The sequence below is a fragment of the Armigeres subalbatus genome, chromosome 3 (assembly GCF_024139115.2).
Source record: "Armigeres subalbatus isolate Guangzhou_Male chromosome 3, GZ_Asu_2, whole genome shotgun sequence".
Classification (NCBI taxonomy): Eukaryota; Metazoa; Arthropoda; class Insecta; order Diptera; family Culicidae; genus Armigeres; species Armigeres subalbatus.
Genome location: NC_085141.1, coordinates 83,863,512 through 83,885,830, shown reverse-complemented (window position 1 = coordinate 83,885,830; position 22,319 = coordinate 83,863,512). Strand labels below are relative to the sequence as shown.

General features: G+C 41.4%; 1 protein-coding gene across 1 annotated transcript; it reads right to left on the bottom strand.

Moving 5' to 3' along the window:
* Positions 1–3,653: 3,653 nt before the first annotated feature.
* Positions 3,654–20,398, bottom strand: LOC134223322 (lysophospholipase-like protein 1). The gene is made up of 4 exons (XM_062702474.1): positions 20,201–20,398; positions 19,764–20,033; positions 19,524–19,701; positions 3,654–4,108 (listed from the first exon to the last, which is right to left on the bottom strand). Exons 1-4 carry the CDS (start codon positions 20,274–20,276, stop codon positions 3,862–3,864), a joined length of 771 nt encoding a protein of 256 aa, XP_062558458.1. The 5' UTR covers positions 20,277–20,398; the 3' UTR covers positions 3,654–3,861.
* Between the last annotated feature and the right edge of the window lie 1,921 nt (positions 20,399–22,319).

Here is a 22,319-nt window from a genome sequence, read left to right as displayed (position 1 = left end):
TGCTCGGGTTTGTGGGCGTTCTAAATGTCAATTTTTAATTTTTTTTTCATCGCCTCACTCTAGGTAGATCATTTTTTTGTGCGTTCACAATGCAAGGAACCGTCGACATGTCCTAGAAGAGGAACCGTTATAAACCCCAGACTACTGGTCTATAGCCAACGGTAATCAACGGGGTGGGCACGCAAGGCCTCTGTTAGTCCTCGAGTCCCAGGGTCAATGGAGGTAATGGGGAGGTTTTCGGACTTTTTTACGTTACAAACAGTTTCTTCTTCTTCTTCTTATTGGCATTACATCCCCACACTGGGACAGAGCCGCCTCGCAGCTTAGTGTTCATTAAGCTCTTCAACAGTTATTAACTGCGAGGTTTCATAGCCAGGTTACCATTTTTGCATTCGTATATCATGAGGCTAACACGATGATACTTTTATGCCCAGGGAAGTCGATACAATTTCCAATCCGAAAATTGCCTAGACCGGCACCGGGAATCGAACCCAGCCACCCTCAGCATGGTCTTGCTTTGTAGCCGCGCGTCTTACCGCACGGCTAAGGAGGGCCCCTACAAACAGTTTACTTACGGTAAGTATGGGGGTACCATGCTGAGGGTGGCTGGGTTCGATTCCCGGTGCAGGTCTAGGCAATTTTCGATTTGGAAATTGTCTCGACTTCCCTGGGCATAAAAGTATCATCGTGTTAGCCTCATGTGTACGAATGCAGAAAAGGTATCTTGTCATAGAAACCTCGCAGTTAATAACTGTGGAAGTGCTTAATGAACACTAAGCGGCGAGGCGGCTCTGTCCCAGTGTTGGGATGTAAGGCCAATAAGAAGAAGAAGAAGAAGAAGAAGAAGTATGGGGGTGACAATGTCAAACTACCTACAAGGCCAACTTGCTGCACGACGGCGTGCATGAATCGCCGATGGCGATGTGGGTCTCGGCTCGATTAGCCGACGGGTGGCTTGGATTGGATTGGTTCGGTCGACTGATGGCAGGACAGCACGTGCTGACGGATGACGATAGTCACAAAACTGGCTTGGCTTGCTGGTTCGGCCGACGGACGATGTGGCCGTCGGAGTGGCGGACGAGTGACCTTGTCCTCGATTTGTTGTCGGATGCCCAGGTGGTCGACAGGTGGTGGAACTCGCTTGATTGCCGATGGTTCGGCTTCCGGATAACGGATTCCGTTATTGTACTTGGAACGGAACGCGCTGAACTCGCCGAATTGCCGACGGATGGCGTGACTCGTTGGGATGGCTGACGGATGGAGCGATGCGGAGCTCGCAGGTTTGCCAATGAATGGTTCGGCCGATGGATGGCGTAGCCGGTTGGAGGTCTGACGGTTGACGTTGTCCTTACACGACTTACGGACGGATGACGGAACTCTTCGAATTGCAGATGGAGGGTTCGGCCGACTGATGTCGTGGTTCGCCGGAATGGCACGATGCGGAACTCGCAGGTTTGCCGATGAATGGTTCGGCCGACGAATGGCGTGGCCGGTTGAAGGACTGACGGATGACGGAAATCTTCAAATTGCCGATGGAGGGTTCGGCCGACTGATGGCGCTATTCGCCGGAATGGCCGATGGATGGCGCGATGCGTGGGCTTGTCCAACGGACGGTAAAACTAGCCCAACTTAGCCCGAAGCAACCGATTTCAAAAGGAGTGCAGGCACTTCAGCCAACAAAACTTTTAACACAATATTTTTTTTTTTCGGAGGGAAATCGCTAGTGAACTATCCACTATGACTGCCGAAAACCAAGAAAGTACGGCTTCGCATTGTTCGCTTCCCTCCCGGTACCTCATTGCGGCTCTCGTCCACATTCCCATCCGTTCCGTATGCCGTAGCGCTAGCATCCCAGCTACCAACGAAAGCCTTCATGCTGCTACCACGCAAAGTTGCTCCCACCAGAGCAAACAGTATTCTGAACTAACTCTCTTCACTTTGGCATTTGAAAATCGCAGTCAAAATTCTTCTCACCCAGATATTTGTTCATTTGTAACGCTTGACGGTACACCCTGATACTTTTTCGACTTTCCCCTTCAAATATGTAATTTTTTTCTAAATACAAACACAGCTGAGCCCAAGACGAATCGATTGGTGAAAAAATTTTGCAAATCGGTCCATTCGTTCGTGAGTTATATTAACGAGCACAGTGGATGAAGGACTGTTTGACAAAAGATTTAAAAGTACAAAACATCGAATGAACAAAAATATAAAAATTCGGAGACGAGCCAGCCTGGGGCTGAAAGTCTCCTTAATAAAGACACACAAAAAAATATATATATAAAAATTCCTCTATTCAATCTATCCGGTCGAGAAAAAAAAATGAATTAGATGCTACAAATATGCTTCTGTGCCATAATCTTGAATCTACAGATTCGAAACCTCCATTTGAGAGACCTGAACGCTTTATTTTCCAAAAACTCAGTTGTTTCGTTGAAATAGGATTAGGAGCATCCTCCTATCCTTTTCGCAAGCCTCTTGAGGCAGCTCGGAGGACTCTTTTCAAGAGGCTCGGAGGACTCCTCTCAAGAGGTTCGGAAGCATCCTTTCTAGATGTTAGGAATCCTCTTTTCGACAAGCCCGAAAGTTATATTTCAAGAGGCTCTGAAGACTACTTTCAAGAGGACCAGGAGCCTCCTTTCAATAGGTTCGGAAACTTTCTTTCCAGAGCCCCGGCAGCCTTCTATTAAGATTTTTTCATTAAATTTTCTTGGCTCGGAGACCTAATTTCAAGAGGTCTCTTTCAAGTCTCCTTTCAAGAGGCTCGGAAGCCTCTTTTTAAGTAGTTCGGAAGCCTCCTTTTAAGAGGCTTGGAAGCCTTCCTTTAAATGGCTCAGAATTATTCTTCCAAGAGGCTTGGAAGCGTACGTTGAAGAAGCTCAGAAGCGTCGTTTCAAGATACTCAGAGGCCTCCTTTTAAGTGGCTTACAAGTCGTCATCGAAGAGGCTTACGAGCCTCCTTTCAAGAGGCTTGGGGGGCTCATTTCAATAGACTCGGAAACCTCCTTTCAAGTGGATCGGAAACCTCCTTACAAAAGGCTTGGAAACCTCTCTTCCAGGGGGTCGGAAATCTTCTTTTAAGAAGTTTGGAATCGTACTTTCAGGAGGATCAGAAGCGAGATACTCAGAAACCTCCTTTCAAGTATCTCAAAAGCCTCCCTTCAAAAGGCTCGGAAGCCTTTTTTCAATTTAAAAAAAAATCATTAAAATAAAATGTATTGTGGATTTTTGCTTCAGCCTCGCCTTTTCCAATCGAAGTTTTTATCACAACACCTATTATTCGAAAAGTTCAAGTATGAATGGAACCGGGTCTTGAGAGGAGGCATTCGTCGCCATTACACGGTAGTCGCTACATTTATATTTATTCAAATATGTTGCTGGGCAGATCTTTCATTGTTATCAATTGGGCCCAAATTCACGGTACTTCTTCTGTTTCTTGCTTATATCAATGCCATCGTATGACATCGTTTTTGGCAAAACTCTATGTAGGCATGTGTCTGTGAATATTTGATTTGAAAACTGATGATGCAAAGATAATATGTACTACAAACGCAAAGCTGTTTGTGATAGCGCTCATGATAAGATAACGGAGATCAGTTCAACCAGGAATAGGACTATTGGACAAGTCATCAAAAGAAGTCTACGCGGACACGTTTTTGTACTTTTGCACTGCAATAATGTTTATTGTGACGACCCATGACATAGGCTTAGTACCTCATACGCAAGAACAATCTGCTAATAACGATGATAACGGGCAAATCTTTTTTCTCCTATAGTTGTGTCGTGTCACCCTAAATAAGCTCAAAATAAAATATCAGCCAAAATTGGTCCAATTAATCCCCCCATCAATGCCAGCTTCTATCACAGTTTTCCCTTTTTGGCCACTGCAGTCTTTTTGGTCGTTGCCGGTGGTGGAGGCGATGGCGACGGTGGTGTTGGTTCTCGAGGTTCGGGAATTAGCTCGTTGGCCCACTTTATCACCTGCACTAGTTGATCCTTTTTGATTTCGTGCAGTGCGTTTCGGTTCGGTACGAATTGGCCCCGAACGCCTAGTTTGGCCAATTCATCGAACGTTGTTTGGCCCCATTCAAGCGGCACCAGGGTGTCTCTGTGAATAAGGAAGGAAAGCGTGGTTGAACAATGATAAGCCTAATTGAAATTCGACATCAGAAGATAATTTGATTTCCACATCGCGGTGGAAAAGATTCAGAGCAACAGTTTAAAAGGTAGATTCGGAACGAATCGTGGTGAAGAGGTCGTATTATGTGGTCAGGATTGCTGCTCCTCTATTGGAACGCATATCAGATTTTAAAGATTGCAGTAAACCGGGCCAACTGGTTGTATAGCGATCTACAAACAAATGTGAATGATAAGAGGTAGCCATGGAAAGTTCTTGAATAAACTTTTTTTTAACCTTTATTAATGTGTTTTTTTAATCTATAGATTAAGTTCAACACTATGAATAAACTTTTATCGTGGGCTATAAAGCTTTGATACCTACATGCCATAATAGTGTAGAGTGGGGCAAGAGTACGCACTTAGTTTTCAATCGATCATGTGGCCCTTATGAAGCAAGCTTCTGCATATCAAATCAGTGTCGATGATTCATATACTCTTCCTTTATGTTACCCAGTGGAAAAAATATTGAAATTATTGAGATTTGTTTTAGTAGAACCCTTATTGCAAGATAAGTGAAAAACGCACTCTTACCCCACCGGTGGGGAAAAAGTGCGCATCGGGTGGGGTAAGAGTACGCATTTATCCAATCATGTGCTTTAACACACATAAGAGTTAATAACATTTAATTGATGTTTAATGAGCATATATTAGGAAATGTTTAAAGATTACATAACTTTCAGAGGGGGAGGGGGTCCTAAAAATGTGCACTTTCATACGAAAAACCATTGTTTTTTATATATAGGGGTAAAAATATATATATATATATATATATATATATATATATATATATATATATATATATATATATATATATATATATATATATCAGGTTTCGCGTGGCGTATACAAAGGCATTTTCCTTAAAGAAAGTCCACCAATCACGTAACGTAAAATTTGGCTATTTCATCACTCCTCCCCCCCTCATCTTACACTATTTGTATGAATCCTCTAAAAATTATATGGATTGTCACACATCTCGCAACCCCTCCCAGCTAAACGTTGCGTAATTTATGAATGTTTCTTTTGACTAAATGAAATTATCATTTAGATGAAATTGTGTTTTCGTACTATGTTTAGGTGTACAACAAGTCCTAATACAATTTCATTATTTCGCTTCAGTGCTTTGTTCGCTAAGTTCTTTCTAAGACCGAATTATTTCAACTTATCCTAAAAACTTGTGATAATTTCAAATTCTGTCGCTTTTTTCTTAGTTGTGGATCTTTACGCTTCGGAAGAAGTCTTTTTTCGGCCGGAGATACGGGTTTGACATCATAACTTGAAGATTCATATGCGAACTCTTGCCCCACCGATTCCTGCGTACTTTTACCCCACAGTCCCAAAAATTATTCAAGTAATGGTTTTGACTTCTTGGAAAACCAACCGGATTGGTGTTCTGTACCATAAAGTACTCTATACAATAGGTTATCGAAATGGTATAATGTTCACCTGATTGAACGTATATGTGGTAATGAAATACTAGTTGCGGAAATCCAATTATTTTTAGCAAAATGACCAAAAAGTTATCTAACTCCATATCTCCCTTGTTGTTTATTCAAATCATTTTTTTTATTACTTCAAAAAATCGAAAACGTACTCTTACCCCACGCGCACTCTTGCCCCACTCTACTCTAATGGATATCTGCTTTGTATTGCAATTCAAATTTCAGCCATAATTACTAATCAGTTGATAAAATGTAAATGTCGCGTGACTGCTCCCAATGAAAGTTTCAGTACTGGAAGTAATACGAACGGTGTTTCTATGGGGGAATATTATTTTATAAAAATCAGTGTCTCTGAAACACCCACCACGCGAAAGTGTATAGTCTCATGTCGTGGGTAAACTGAAATGTTCTATTGGGGATCTAGAACAATTTTTATTTCTTCGGTGTTTTTAATGCAACATAGAAGTCTAATTCGCCACCAAAAATGTATGGCAAAATTATTTTATAATTACACTTACGTGAAAGAGGAAAGCCTATACTATCATGTAGCGGGTGTTTTAGAGATACTGATTTTTTCTCTCTGGACAATGACACCGTGATAAGGTTACAGCTCAGGAACTAAACGATGGACGGAACATTTTGTAAGATTATCAAACTACAAATAGCATAGCATAAGTGATTGTACAAATCGAGGCACCCATGATACAATGCTCAATTGAGCAATCTTCTACATATTGTCGCAAAATAGTACTTGGGATTAATACCTTTTCCTATACAGAGGCAGTTGTATACCTCAAGCTGAGGATACAACGACGACGAGGAAGAAGCGTTCTACGCACAGCTGGAGCAGACATACGATGGATACCAAAATCGTCATCGGTGTCATGAACGTTCTGGTAGGAAGGGAGGAAATGTATTATATATCGATCATCGGTCATCATCCCCCGCAAGAATATTTACAAGACCACATGGAAATCACCTAACCAAGTAACGGAAAACCAAATCAACCACGTTCTAATCGACGGTAAATTCTTCTCCGACATCACGAACGTGCAGTGCAAAAATTTAATCCGACCACTACCTCGTTGCAGTATGTCTGCGCTCAAAACTCTCGACGGTGTAGTACACCTTGCATCGGAGTCGTTCGACGTCCGACTAGCACCTTTAGAGCAAAAAATAAGCAGAACCTTGACAGACAGATTCATTGATAAAGCAAGAAGATGATTAAATCAAATTTTGAAGCATATTTAAATATAATTTTTGTGCTGTGTCTCATCGCGGATTGTGTTCGGTAGTGCGAGTGCTATTGTGTGGTGCGTATCCTACCTACGGATCCAAGGCGATCACTGTCGGCGAGGGGAAGTAGCTGCTTCTGGCGACGCCAGTGAAGCAGGCTATTGTTACTGCTGCTACCTACAGCAGCAGCCGCAGATAAGTGGCAAAGATTGTTGTATTGTTCTCCCACAGAGTGGGTCTGATTAGAATAGTTTGAATTAGTTTTTTTTTATTAGTTTTTTTTCTAATTAGTTAATAGTTATTAGTTCTTAGCTTGTAATAACTATACTTCCAACACCTTGCGAGGTGATAATGGAGGCGGAGACTGCGGAGGGCAGTGGGCCTCCCAAAGATGGTGGTCGCACACGATTCTACCATGCATCTTCTCCTGGGCCTTGGGTTGTTTACTTTCGGCAGAAAGTGAAAAGCCTAGATTTTCTCGGCATTAAGCGAGATTTGACGCGTCGTTTTCCGAAAACTGATTTCCATCAGGTAAATCGGAACAAACTACGCATAACCGCACCTACATACAAGGATGCAAACGAAATCGCTAAAGACAAGGCCTACAATGTTGAATATTTGGTTTATGTCTCGCGGGAGGTCGAAATCGAAGGTGTGATCAACGCAGCGAGCCTGACTTGCAAGGATGTACTTGCGGGAAAAGGCCGCTTAAAGAATGCAATGGAGTCTATTGTGGATATTCTGGATTGCAAGGAGTTGCATTCAGCTGCCATGGTAGATGGTAAAAGAGTGTATTCTAAGTCAGGTTCGCTTCGGGTGACGTTCGCCGGTTCGATTCTCCCAAAATATGTAGATATTGAAAATATGTTATTTCCGGTGCGTCTTTTGTGCCGAGGGTGTTCAATTGTACCAACTGCAAACAGTTGGGGCACACTGCCGAGTTTTGCGACAACAAGCCCCGTTGTGGCAAATGTTTTGAAAAGCATAGGGAGGAGTCTTGTCAACAACAAGCTACAAAGTGCGCTTATTGTGGCATGGATCCTCCCCATGGTTTGCAAGAATGCTCGGTGTACAAAAAGCGCACCCAAAAAGTGAAGCGCTCGTTGGTACAGCGCTCCAAGCAGTCATATGCGGAAATGGTTAAGTCGCAGGACACATCCGCCACAACCACCGCCACGGCTGCTATTTCAGCTGCCGTTCGAGTAAGTGATTACTACGATTCCATTGCCACTGATGAATTGGACTCCGACGTTGCTGATATGGATGATTCTTCGGAGGTACACGTGCCCGAAAAGAGAAAGCAACCGCCTTCCCCGGGATCGCGCCGTAAGAGAACAAAAGTCATCCATAAAAGCTTGCCAAAATCTGAAGGTAATGGGGGATTATTTAAAATCCCGAAGCAATCTATCTTCACTGCTCCTTTGGATCCTAGTTGCAGCAAGACATTCCCGCCATTGCCTAAAACCGATGTTTCCAAGAAACATCCGGTTAGGAGAATCAATGAAAGAAAAAATGCAATTCGCTCTTCCAGAAAAAATATTCCGTCCAAGCGAGGATTGATCTCCTTTAAGGACCTCGTGGACCGTTTTTTGAATTTGTTCAATATTCCGAATTCATTGAGGCCAATCATTGACCTCTTTATACCAACAGTAGAAAGTTATCTGAAACAATTGACTGTTTCATGGCCCCTTCTTGCAAAAATTGTATCTTTCGATGGATAATACGGCCAACACCGAAGATACAATCACTGTGCTGCAGTGGAACTGTCATAGTCTGAAAAATAAATTAGACGTGTTCAAGTTTTTGATTCGCAATTCCGATTGCGATATATTTGCACTCTGTGAAACATGGCTTTCTTCTGAAGATGAAATCAACTTCCACGATTTTAACATTATTCGCCAAGATCGGGATGATCATTATGGTGGCGTTCTTTTGGGGATCAAAAAGTGCTACAGAATTCCCATTCCGACTGTTAATGGCCTAGAGATCGTCGCTTGCCAAATAAATGTAAAGAATAAAGATCTTTGCATAGCTTCAGTGTACATTCCTCCAAATGCCTCTATTAATCGTCGACTTTTTTGGAGCGCAGTCTCTCTTCTATCATCTCCAGTATTGATATTGGGTGATATGAACGCACATGGTATTGGATGGGGCGAAACGTATGACGATTATAGAGCGCCTATTCTCTATGATTTGTGTGACGATTTCAATTTGAATATTTTGAACACTGGTGAAGTAACTCGAATAGGACCAAATGGTCAACAAAGCCGTATTGATCTGTCTTTATGTTCAAATTCACTATCATTAGATTGCACGTGGAAGGTAATTCAAGATCCCCATGGTAGTGACCATATGCCGATAGTCACCACAATTAAGAGTGGCTATCAACAATCTGAGCCAGTTAATGTTCCTTTCGATCTCACGAAGAACATTGTCTGGCAAAATTTTGCATCGGCGGTAAAAATTGGTATTGAATCAACTGATACTCTTCCACCTTTGGATGAATATCGATTCCTTATTGAGTTGATTCAAAAAAGTGCACTAGAAGCTCAGAAACGACGCGTTCCAAGTACATCTGTCATTAGAAGACCAGCCACTCCTGGATGGGATGATGAATGCACTAAGTTGTATTCTGAGAAATCTGATGCCTTCAAGGCCTTCCGTAAACACGGAAGGTCAGAGCTTTTTGAAGAGTATTTGAGGCTCGAAAGAAAACTCAAAAATCTTCTCAAGGCTAAAAAACGTAGCTACTGGCGACGTTTTGTCGAGGGACTATCACGAGAAACCTCAATGACAACACTTTGGAAAACGGCTCGCAACATGCGGAACCGCATTTCCACCAATGAGAGTGAAGAATACTCCAATCGATGGATATTCAACTTCGCAAAAAAGGTCTGCCCAGATTCCATACCAGCAGAACCGCTATTTCGAGAATCAGTCACTGATCCCGGTTCTTTGGGTGGACCATTCACAATGCTGGAACTTTCTATGTCTCTTCTTTCATCGAATAACTCTGCTCCGGGATGCGATAACATCAAATTCAATCTTCTTAAAAACCTCCCAGATATCGCAAAAAGACGATTACTTGACCTGTACAACTGTTTCATGGAGTACAACATTGTGCCACCTGAATGGCGACAGGTCAAAGTAATAGCTATTCAAAAGCCTGGGAAACCAGCGTCTAATCACAATTCATACCGACCGATTGCCATGCTATCATGCATGAGAAAATTATTGGAGAAAATGATCCTTTCAAGAGTCGACCATTGGGTCGAAGAAAATGCATTGCTTTCAAATACTCAGTTTGGATTTCGAAAAGGGAAAGGAACAAATGATTGTCTAGCGTTGCTGTCTTCAGATATACAACTAGCCTTTGCGCACAAGGAGCAGTTGGCTTCAGTATTCTTGGACATTAAGGGCGCTTTTGATTCAGTTTCCATAGAAGTACTGTCAGACAATCTGCACAGTAATGGATTACCCGTTATTTTGAATAATTTCTTGTACAATTTGTTGTCAGAAAAACAAATGAACTTCACACTCGGCACTCTGACAACTTCCAGAACTAGTTACATGGGCCTTCCCCAAGGTTCATGTTTAAGTCCCTTGCTTTATAATTTCTATGTCAAAGATATTGACAATTGTTTGGAAGGACAATGCACGCTCAGACAACTTGCAGATGATGCCGGATCCATGTGCAGCTGTCTTGCAAGGACCATTGCAAAGTACCTTAGATAATCTGACTGTTTGGGCCAGACATTTAGGGATCGAGTTTTCACCGCAAAAAACTCAATTGGTTGTGTTTTCCAAGAAGCGGTATCCTGCTCAACTGAAACTCAAGCTGTTGAATGATGACATCAACCAATCTTTATCTTCTAAATACCTTGGGGTCGTGTTTGATTCTAAATGTACCTGGAAGCTCCACATTGAGTATTTGATACAAAAATGCCGGAAAAGGATCCATTTTCTACGTTCTATCTCCGGAACATGGTGGGGTGCTCACCCGGAAGACCTCATCAAACTCTATAGAACGACTATTCTCTCTGTTTTAGAGTATGGCTCCTTCTGCTTCCTCTCAGCAGCTGATCAAATTGGAACGAATTCAGTATCGTTGTTTGCGTATTGCCCTTGGCTGCATGCATTCAACGCATAACATGAGCCTGGAGGTGCTTGCTGGAGTCACTCCTTTAAAGCACCGTTACTGGGAGCTCTCACTTAGAATACTCATCAAATGTGGAACAAGTAACACACTTGTTCTAGATAACTTCGATAATATGCTTGAACTAACTTGTCGTTCAAGATTTCTGAGAGTTTATCTCAACTACATATCGTCAGATCTTTGTCTTCCGTGTTATAATCCCCCTCGAGTTCACTTCACCAACGACAGTTCCTCAATTGTATACGATCTGTCCATGAAACATGCTATTCAAGGAATACCAGATCATCTTCGACAAATATCTATTCCCTCACTTTTTTCTGAAAAATATGAACATGTCAATTGCAACAACAGATATTTCACTGATGGTTCTCGCATCAACGGATCCACTGGCTTCGGTGTTTTCAATGTAATTTCAACCACCTTCCAAAAACTTCAGGAACCGTGTTCGGTTTATGTTGCTGAGCTGGCAGCAATTAACTTCGCTTTGGGGATAATTTCCAATCAGCCCGTAGACCATTATTTCATCTTCTCGGATAGTCTTAGTTCTATCGAGGCACTCCGGTCGATGAAACCTGTTAAGCACGCATCTTACTTTCTTACAAACATAAGAGAGCAGATGCGTGTTTTGGTCGAAAGATCATTCAAGATTACCTTTGTTTGGGTCCCATCTCACTGCTCAATCTACGGCAATGAGAAGGCAGACTCGCTGGCAAAGGTGGGCGCACAGGAAGGTGAGGTTTATGATAGACAATTCTCGAGCAACGAGTTTTTCCCATTAGTCCGTCAGAGTACTCTTCAAAGTTGGCAAAGGAATTGGACACACAATGAACTCGGACGGTGGCTATTTTCCATAGTTCCAAAAGTTTCTGGGCGAGCGTGGTTCAGAGGTGAGGACTTAAGTCGAGGCTTCATTCGCGTGATGTCGAGACTTATGTCCAATCACTATTCACTAAACGCACATCTGTACAGAATAAACCTTGTCGATAGCAACTTCTGTAGGTGCGGAGCCGGTTATGATGACATCGATCACGTAGTTTGGTTCTGCTCGGAAAATGACGCCTCCAGAGAGCGACTATTGGATACCCTAGTGGCCCGAGGTAAACAACCCTTCAGGGAAATTCGAGGTGTTTTGGGGGATCGTGATGCGGTCTATATGCAGGCCATTTATAGTTTCATTTGTGTGTATTGAGGCGGGCTTGCTTCTGCTACGACAATAGAGGCTTGTTTGCAGCCGTTTGATCATTTATTCATCCACTTAGAATTCATTTGTTGATCAAAATCATTATCATATCAGGGGGGAAGGGGAATTTAATTTCTTTTTGCTCTTTTTTCGTTTCAGAGAGCGAGCAAAGGCGCTTAAACCTAGGCTATTAGCCAGGGCAAGGCTAATACCTTCGTCCCATCCGAGGAATATCATCGGCAAGGATAATGGAGTGACATAAATTTCTTAGCAAAGTCACTCCCAACGTATTTTCACAAATTTTCTATCATTTGCTTATAATGATACTCCTAAACCACATACCCCACCCACCATCCAATTCCTTGACATCTATGAGGGCGTCGGTGAGTCGCTGGCCTCTCGTTAAGTAGATGTCATATCATCATTTCCTTCCCTTTCCTAGTAACGGAGAAGATGGGCGTGGCCGGCAATGATAGCTTTCATGTTTTATCATTTTGGACCCCCAATTGGATTTCCATTGAATCCCAAATGGAAATCCATAAGCAATTGGGGTAAAAAAGGTAAAGAATATACATGACAACTATCAGTATGCAATCTACGAAATACTCCGTTACAACGCAACGCAACGCAACGCAACGCCATTTATAGTTTCATTTGTGATTCTGACATCAAAATCTAATTTTTTTTTCTTCTGTCAAAGTTTTTTTTTTGTACTGTCTCTGTCTCTATGTTCCGTAGATCTCCGTTACTCAGGCCATCCGGAAGACGCTCCCAGTAGAACCAATCCTCGAGCACGACGACACGCCACATCGTCCCTTACGCCAAATGCCCAGATGAGCAGCCGAAATTCCTTGATTCCGAATCCTAAGCCTCGTCCATCCTTAAATATTGTAAACTAACCTCGAGTCACCACGAGTACGCTGGCTCCTATCCCTCTCTTACTAACTGAAAAAAATGACATTGATTGTATATATCACAAAGAAATATGGCTCCGTAAAGTGTTATACACGCCTGATCCTACCAAATAAACGAACTTGGAAAAAAAAAATATAATTTTTGAATTGCAAGTACAATGTACCGTTTTTACCGGCTTTTGCACATTTTGGTTTCCTAATTTATGATTCGATGAAATTAAAACTCCATTCCAAGTTTCCAAGTTCCTACAGGTATTTAAAAATAATGTTGAAAATTCTTAAAATTACCAATACAATACATGACCGAATGTACGTCTTTTTTTTCTTGAGCAAGGGTAAACGGAAATCTGCAAATAGACATTGTAACGGTCAGAATTTTGTAAATATTAAATGTGTTTCTGTATATATGTGAATGGGCGAAAATGCCATTCAAAATGTTTAAATGTTTAACTATGCCTTAGCATAGGCAACAAGCCATAAATTTTTGCCCAATCTTTCCTTGGGCGAGTTTATTTGTCGCCTCGAAAGGTTGGAAAGGGACGGCAGCAGGTCCAGCTAGGGACGTTCCAATACTTCCGATATATCGGAATATCGATATTTTTGTTTCGATATCCGATATTTTTGTTTCGATATCCGATATTTTTGTATCGATATTTTGCTTATCAATCTTTTGCTTTGCGGTCATATCGATATTTTTGCTTTCGATATCAATATATTGAATCAGAACAAAGTAACAAAAAAATACCAATTGCATTGTATTTTGTGAAAAAAAAGTAATTCGAAATGGAACTGATATGCGGTATTTTTAATAGTTTAGAGGATTTTTTTTCGGTATGACGGACGGTGTGAGCTGTGCGCTGCCATCACAAATAGTTTTGGCAACACGAAACTTTCCATTGAGGCGCCGTTGTGCAACATATGTCATGCCGCTGGTCCTCGAATCCTTATGCGAATGGAATTATATATTTGACGTGTTCCTATGATGAATTAGATAAATCAACTTTATTAGGAACAAATTAGGAAGAGATTTGTGGAAACGAGAATTTAGAAGAAATGGAAAACATATGAAAACGTTCTTCAAAATAATTCCCCGTAGGAATTAGAGAGAAAAGAGATTAGAGATCAGAATAATCCGAGAAGAAATACAGAAAAATTGTCAGGAATTTCAGCAAATTTCTTGAAACTTCAATTAATTTTTTCAGACGAATGGAAAAAAGCGAGGTCAGTATCATGCCGAAAACGTCGCCGCTACCGTGAAAACTGCTACGATGGCCGCTGCAGATGATTGTTGGATCGGAGACGAGCCAGCCTCGGGCTGAAAGTCTTCCCAATAAAGACATAAAAAAAATGATTGTTGGATTGGCACACTCTAGAAGCAGATTGGATTAAATATAATATAAAAAATCATTTCTAATAATTATTGTAAAGGGGTAATACAGTAATACTATAGTTATTGAATAACTACAAAAAATATATTCTAAATATTTTCATTTTTGAAATATCATATGATTTTCCGATATATCGATATATTCATTCCAATATATCGGTGATATCGATACTTTGATTCGATTATCGTATCGAATCAAATATCGATATTTTGAAGTATCGGAACGTCCCTTGGTCCAGCGCACCGAGTTATCCTTCGGAATTGTGCAATCATGAATGTGCACGAAGAAATTTCGGGAAACGACGAATCTCAGGATCGTCCGGGATTCACTTTCCTTAATCTGAGGGAACACAGATTCTGCCATTTCGTCTGTGAACAGTCAGCTAATCGGAAGTGTGCGCGTTTGTAATTTATTCGTTTTTTTATAAAAAGTATGTTAATGCGGGTTCTGTGCGATATTTAAGTTAAAGCCAAAACAAAAAGGTTATGTGCTCTACATGTGCTGTGCTTGTGTGTTTAGCCGTTTGGCTTTTATTTCGCAGCAATTAAAACTCGCACCCAAGCGTGCGAATTTCCTCCCCTCCACGGAAGAAAGCCTTCCCAGCAACCGTCAACCCGCTGGAATCCACCAACATATCGTCTGGGCGAGGCCCAAGGGTCCTCCACTCGGACAGGGTCCGTAATTCGGTCCGTTTATCACACCACCAACCGCCATCACAAGCTGCCACCGCGTGTCGCCATCGCTGCATCGTCGCTGCTTGAGCGGGCAAGCCAACCGCCATCGACCAAGCAGGTAGGTCAACGACTGGGCCGGTAAGCCATCAAAATCCAGTGAGTCCATCCAGCTGATAATCTTTTTCGTGGACGCTGAGGACGCCTCGGAGTTGTTTTTTGTCCAGTCAAAAGACTGAAGGAATGCGCTTTTAAAGCCATTCATAAGAATTAGTGACACCGTGAAAGCGTGCGTGACACTAAACTTTTGTTGTCACCAGGAGCGCAGACTAGCCCTCCGATGTGCTGCTAGAAAGTGACGTCACACGAAGAACATTTAAAGCACATGAGCACAAGATAGTCAAGGAGTATGGCCCAACTAACAATTTTGGTGCTAAATGTTTCAACTTCTAGCCTTTAGCTGTATAATATTTGAATAAAAGCAGCCAATGCTGAATAAAAGAAAAGCCTCCACAAATAATCCCTTAAACTTCAACTCGACTATTACCCAAATATCTATCAGCTAGTCAGTGTGCCGAATATATTTAATCTTTTATCGTTTATGCAGCTTTCATATAGTCATAAAACAGCTCTGTCTGAATTAGCATCAAAGCTTATCGGTTAAGAGCTCACGTATGTAATTGAGTTGCTTGTTAGCCACTTCCCATATTACGGTGAGTAATATTCACAAGGAAAACGTTTTTGCTGTTGTTATAGCACTAACAATATAGCGTAATGGCGCTATAAATGAACTAACGAAGCTTTTAGGCAACTTCTGTATCTTTGAAGATTACACAACGTTTAAGTAAACCTTATACTGCTTCTTTCAATAGCTTATCAGTATGGAACGTCAAAACCGCTATGTTTACATTTGATTTTTGTTGCCGGAGCTGTGTATGAGCTATTGATTTCTGTAATGCAGCTACAAAGGTATTCACGTGCTCTTATAGCAAATGACATAGCGCTGTCATTAATGCTAGCAGATAGCATAAGAAAACAAGCCATTTAGAAGCGATATTTCTGTTGACGGCTACTGTTAAACGATTAGCAGCAGAGTAGCATCTATACAGATCGAGAAAATGTTGCCTAAAAACAATTTCAGCGATTGATGATGCATAAAAGTTAGCCAACAGAGCATGCTGATAGATGTTTGAATAATGGTTGAAATAATGCTGAAAACATAATTTTTAAGCTTATGTGCTGAAAGCAGCATTTAGGCCTCTTTCTAACGTTTATACAGCATGAATCTGAAAATAGCGTTAGTAAAACAACTTATAGGGTATTCGAAGAAGCACATCCATAATTTTCTTTATTATTTACATATGTCAAAGTGACGGTGATGACAGAGCAGTGGCCATTGAATCAGGAGATCAGGAGTTCGAATCTAAGTAGCAACAAAATTGATATTTGAGTTTTCACAAAAAAAAATTGAATAAACTCCGAAATTTACTCTCCTCTCAAATAATATTTAATCAAATTGAATTCAGTGGCTGTATAAAACTTATTTAACAGATCCAAAAAATCTGAATAAGCGCCATTGAAGCGAATTATATTACTAAATGGTTTAGTAAAGATTGAGAAAAAAATGTGTAACATGCTGTAAAGTAGTTGTCAAAAAACGTCAAAAACAGCTGAATAGATTCGCCAGATTTGCTGGTAAAAGCATTGAATAGAAGTTCTTGATCATATGTATAGCACACATATCCAGGTTGAAGCCGTATAGACGAGTTGAAATAACATTTACATTGGCATTAAATGTTAGTTGGGGGGTGCATGCCTTACCGAATTCTCTAAGTGCCTTCTGGTTATATAAGGACGTTGCGATAATTAGGGTAAACCCATTCGGTCGTTGGTTCGCTAGCTAGCTGAAACGATCCGTCAAATTCCTTTCGAGGAGAATAAATGGACTCGCCCTAACGAGAGTCTCGTCCGGGCAATTAATCAGCACACGTGGTGTCCCAAGTGGAGTGGCGCTTAAGCCACGTGATTAACGGCGGATCGGCCCTGCTAGCTACATCACCTGAGGAGGTTAACTCAGGTAGTGTGGAAATGGGTTCACCCGATCCACTAAAAAACCAAAACCCTTTCGCCAGTCCGTGTCCCTCGGCCCGCAATTAAGCAATACTTCCATCAAGAGGGGACTATTGAGAACGCTCACGCCTATGCTAACGTACTCGACTTCATTACACACACCATCGACTTCAAGGTTGGTAACCTCACCAGTCACCACCCGTCGATCGCAAACTATGATAGTAACCTATCGGTCTGTATCATTAACTCACGTAGCAGACAGGCACTCCAACAACTACCACCGCGCAAGAACCGCAATGACATCTACATTCCGGGCACTCCGCAGAATCCGCGAACCCGAACCTATGCAGGAACTTTTTTAAGCAGCCATGTTCAGACAACACCTGTGTTAGGTGGAAGTTTACTTCCTACTAAACCAATTCGACACATCCGAAATTAGCCTGTGGGTCCAACGGCCTCTGACTGCGGTGACCCATGCTTTCTGTCACTTGACCAACGAGGCTGCTCTCTTGACACGTCGCACTTGCACCGAGTCCCTTTCGTTAAAGCACTCCACATCTTCCTATAGAAGTATGTCAATCAATATCATCCCAGCTATAAACCTCACCGCCTCATATGATATGGTATGATATGCGCTTGCGACTCGTAGACACATCAGCCAGTGTACTCTGATAAGTTTCTTCACGTTGTACTTGGCATTTAGTGCTGCGTCCCATGCTGGTACGCCGAAGCGGATGATAGAAAATGCTACAGCCGCTATCAACCTACGCACCTGACTATGCACCGCCGATCTGTTGGACATCATTCGTGATAAAGACTTTTTCCTCAATGTTGCCCGTTGGCATGCATAATCGACGTGGCTTGTGAAATTGAGCTTATCGTCGATCATCACACCCAGATGCTTTAATGACCTCACGGAGTTGACTGTGCAGGTCTCTACTCTTATCCTCGCTTGCTGCAACCCATGGCAGTTATGCACTACAACGACCTCGGTCTTGTGATGTGCCAGGGATAATCTCCTCGAGTTGAGCCATTCCTCGATTTAGCCAATCGCATATGAAGCCATCAGTTCGACTTCAACGAGAGTGTCACCTCTAGCATTACGTCATCCGCGAAGCCTTCTATTTGTATGTACGTGTAAGTACGTCTAAGTCATTCTAAAAAAAAGTAAAAATGATCAATGTACAGGTGTAAAATTCAGATGAATATCCGACATCAATCAAAAATACTCTAGTACCGGTATTTTCCCGGTACTACCGGTACTGGACTTTCTCAGTACCGTGCGTAGTACACCCAATATTTTTTTTACACGGTTGGTATTCTTTAATTTCTTTGTTAACCTGAATTTTCTTTGATTTTTTGGGATTTTTTTCATGGGGTTAATTCATAGTTTCATGAACGCCAAAGGTCATAATCGACTACAACCCGCCCGTGTAAAAAAAGAACTGGGTGTACCGGTACCACAAAAAGCGGACGGTTCTAGAAACCCTAACACCAAGGTGTAACGAAGAGGCTAAATATATTCACTACAAAGGCGATTTTTTGTCTCCAATTAGCCTTGCGTGCAATGGCGTAGGATTGCCAATTCGGAGATGGCGAGTTCGATTCTCGGTCCAGTCTAGGATGTTATCGGGTTGGAAACATTCTCCCCAACATTGGAGGTTGGTAAAGCGCCTATTTAGCGAAAAATAGACTTCTTCAGCTAAAAAACTAGCTTGTTCAGCTTAAATTGTTTGTTGGGTCGAATGTGTACACTCCCTGGGCATAGTGTAATCATTGTACTTACCACACAAGATACATACTCATCCAATAGCGGGCATAGAAAGCTTTAAATTAATAACTGAGGAAATGCCAAAAGAATACTATGTTGAAAAGCAAGTTCCAGTTGGAATGTAGAGCCATAGAATAAGAACATTTTTTTGATAAAATGCCCGGAGACTAATAGTGTTATATACCAATCGACTCAGGTTTACAAATTTAAATAATGTCTGTCTGTCTGTGTGTATGTACGTGCGCAAAATAAAAATCACTCATGTTATAAGAACTTATTTTGAACCAATTTGCTTGCAATAAGTTTCATTCGACGGAGAATCGTTTTACATCGTATCCTATTGAAGATTAGCCAGATTGAACAATGGGATCAATATAAATGGCCAAAATACGATTTCCATACAAAAAAACACATTAAGAAAAACTCACAAACAACTGTGTAGTACATCTAATGCACGAGAAAGGCACAAACACCGCTAGGAGGATCAATCAGGGTTTTTAATTAAATTAATATTACCTTTCTCCGTGGAACATCATTAAACTAGGTAGGTGTTCGTCGTCTGTTACGCTCTCCAAAGAATCATACACAATCGAGCCTGTGTTGAGAAACGATGATATTGCAAAAGCTCCTGCCAAGTCTCTATTTAAATGATAAGCCGCATGCAGAGCAAGAGCACCTCCCATCGAAAATCCTCCTGAAACGGTTGAATCATATTCAAAATACAGAGTCTAACCGATAAGAAAACCCACGACTCACCCACAATGATCCGATTGGCCGGAACACCTGCTGCCATTTCTCGGATCAGCATCTCGTTCACGGTGTCGTAGATCGACGCCAGTGAGGTTCGTATTTCCGGACAGTCCATCTCGATGCGCTTTCTGTTGAACCAAACATTGGAATTTTCACCACCCATTGGAGCATATGGTTGCACCGGTGCCGTCGGGATCACCACCTTAATGTGGGGAAATTCCATATCCTTGCCCAGTAGGAACCGGATCCACTCAGTCAACCCATTCCCGGTATCTCCTGAAAGGATTGCGAACACATTCAAACAGCGTGATGTGACAATAAACCGCCATCCACCAGTTTTAAAACTTGACCTCTTTAGCAGAGGTTGAGATTTACATAATCAATTTTGCGAAGACTAATCAAACTGTATGCGATTGTTAGCGAAAGCTGTGAGGATTTATTACCTGATCCATGGAAAAAGATTAGTGTGCCAACATGAGTTTTCCCCGTCGGGTTGAACACCTTTTCGATTAGTCTCATTTTATGTGTCTTAGCAAGCAATCATAAATGTAAGCACGAAAGAACAAAAATCAAAATATTTACTACAACTCGATGTACGACTACTTCGAATAGCGTTTGTAAAGCAACTGGCTGCCAGGCAGACTACTTTGCAGATTGAGCGCGTACACGGAGGATTGAATTAAGAATATATTTTGAATTAGTTTTCTGTTTTCTCTATAGATAGTGAAATAGATTCTACTATCGATAGTTTTCTCTAAGGTTAGAACAAGCTACTATTATTTTATTTGATGCATTTTGAAATGAGAATAACATTAATAATGAAATGTAAATGGAGAGCTAAATTAAAACATCATAAACGAACAGCCATAGAAAGCTTCGAAACCCAATTCTCGGTGTAGCAGCGATATGTTACGAATGCGAAACCAAAGATAATCGAGCAAACGCACGTGTATGACTGAAGTGACTAAAATAAGCACAGTATGGTCAGCAATCACAGCTGGTCTAGAATCGAACAGACTTTATTTTTATAGCAGTATTGTACTGACTGGATTCTGTTTACACACGATTTACATTTTCTCAATTTTGTACAATTCCTAAATATTTAACGTATATTCATTATCATGTGATTTTTGTTTGATTTATTCAGGATTTTTTTTAAACATGTTGCAAAGATTTTGGTGGTAAATTGAAGTTAGACGATTAAAATTACGAGCGAAAAAAAATCGTTAAAACAGAATCCTGTGTAGTTTAACAAGTTTATGCTTAATATGCTTCCATATCAATATAAACATGCTGAAGAATAAGCAACAGCTATGTAAAATCATTGTTTGAATCCTTTGCTCTGAAGAAGAATTACCAATCGTCATGAATTCAATGTTGGGCCAAACCATTTTAAATTCAGATTGAAAAGGTTTGCTGGAAAAATTAGCTCCGTGTCCTGCGCGGCTCACCCAAACCAGCATGCCAGATTCGATCACAGGGAAGTCGGTCTGCTTGTCGACAATAAGCTCATTTTTCAGAGACAACAATGACCTTTGGTTTGGTTAATCAAGTGGATTAAATAAGTGGATACTATAATTTATTTATTTTTATTTATTTTGCTTATTTCATCTGACTGTGTCGTCTACATGAAAACTTAAAACTAAAGGTCAGTTGATAAAATATCTGTTTAGTTGTTGACGAAACGCGGATGAACTGATGTTGAAGTCGAATTGGTCCGACACCTCGTTGAAATGGCGGATCATAGCGACAAAGCAGCTATTGGCAGCATAATTAGTGTTATGCCTTTCTTCGAAGAGCAAATCTCGAGGTCGGAGGGATCGTGAGGGTGCATACAATGGAATTTTTGCCAAGAAATCTGGCACGTCGTACTCGGATAACAGAAGTTTGGCGATAAAAAAAGGGCTTGCGCCACGTTTCTCCGCTTATCAAGAGTATCTTGCCCCAGCAGACTACAGCGATCATCATACGGTGGTAAATTCAGCGGGTCCGTCCATGGGAGATGGCGCAGGGCATATCGTACGAACTTGCGTTGCACAGCTTCGAACCGAGCAGTCCAAACAGCTTGATATGGATTCCAGACAGCAGAAGCAAATTCGAGTTGAGAGCGTACCAATGAGCAGTATAAGGCTTTGTAGCATAATCGGATCGCGGAATTCATTTGAGATTTTAAAAATAAAACCAAGCTGGCGATTCGCTTTGTCGATCGTAGTTGAAAAATGGCGTCTGAAAGTTAGCCTGTCATCCAACGACGCCTAGATCTTTAACATGATCCACACGTTGTAAAGTTGTACATGCGATACTATAATCGAAAACCACGGTTTCGGCAGTGCGATGAAAGCTTATTACGTAACACTTTGAAACAGTCAGGACCATCATATAACGCTCACACCAACATTTGAATAAATCCAGGAGCTTCTGCAATTCTTGGCAGTCCGCCAGATTCCAAATAACGATGTATAATTTGAGATCGTCTGCAAACATCAACAGCAGGCCTCCACGCTGCAGGATAAAAGTTGCGTCATTCACGAAGAGCGAAAATAACAATGGACCCAGCGTGCT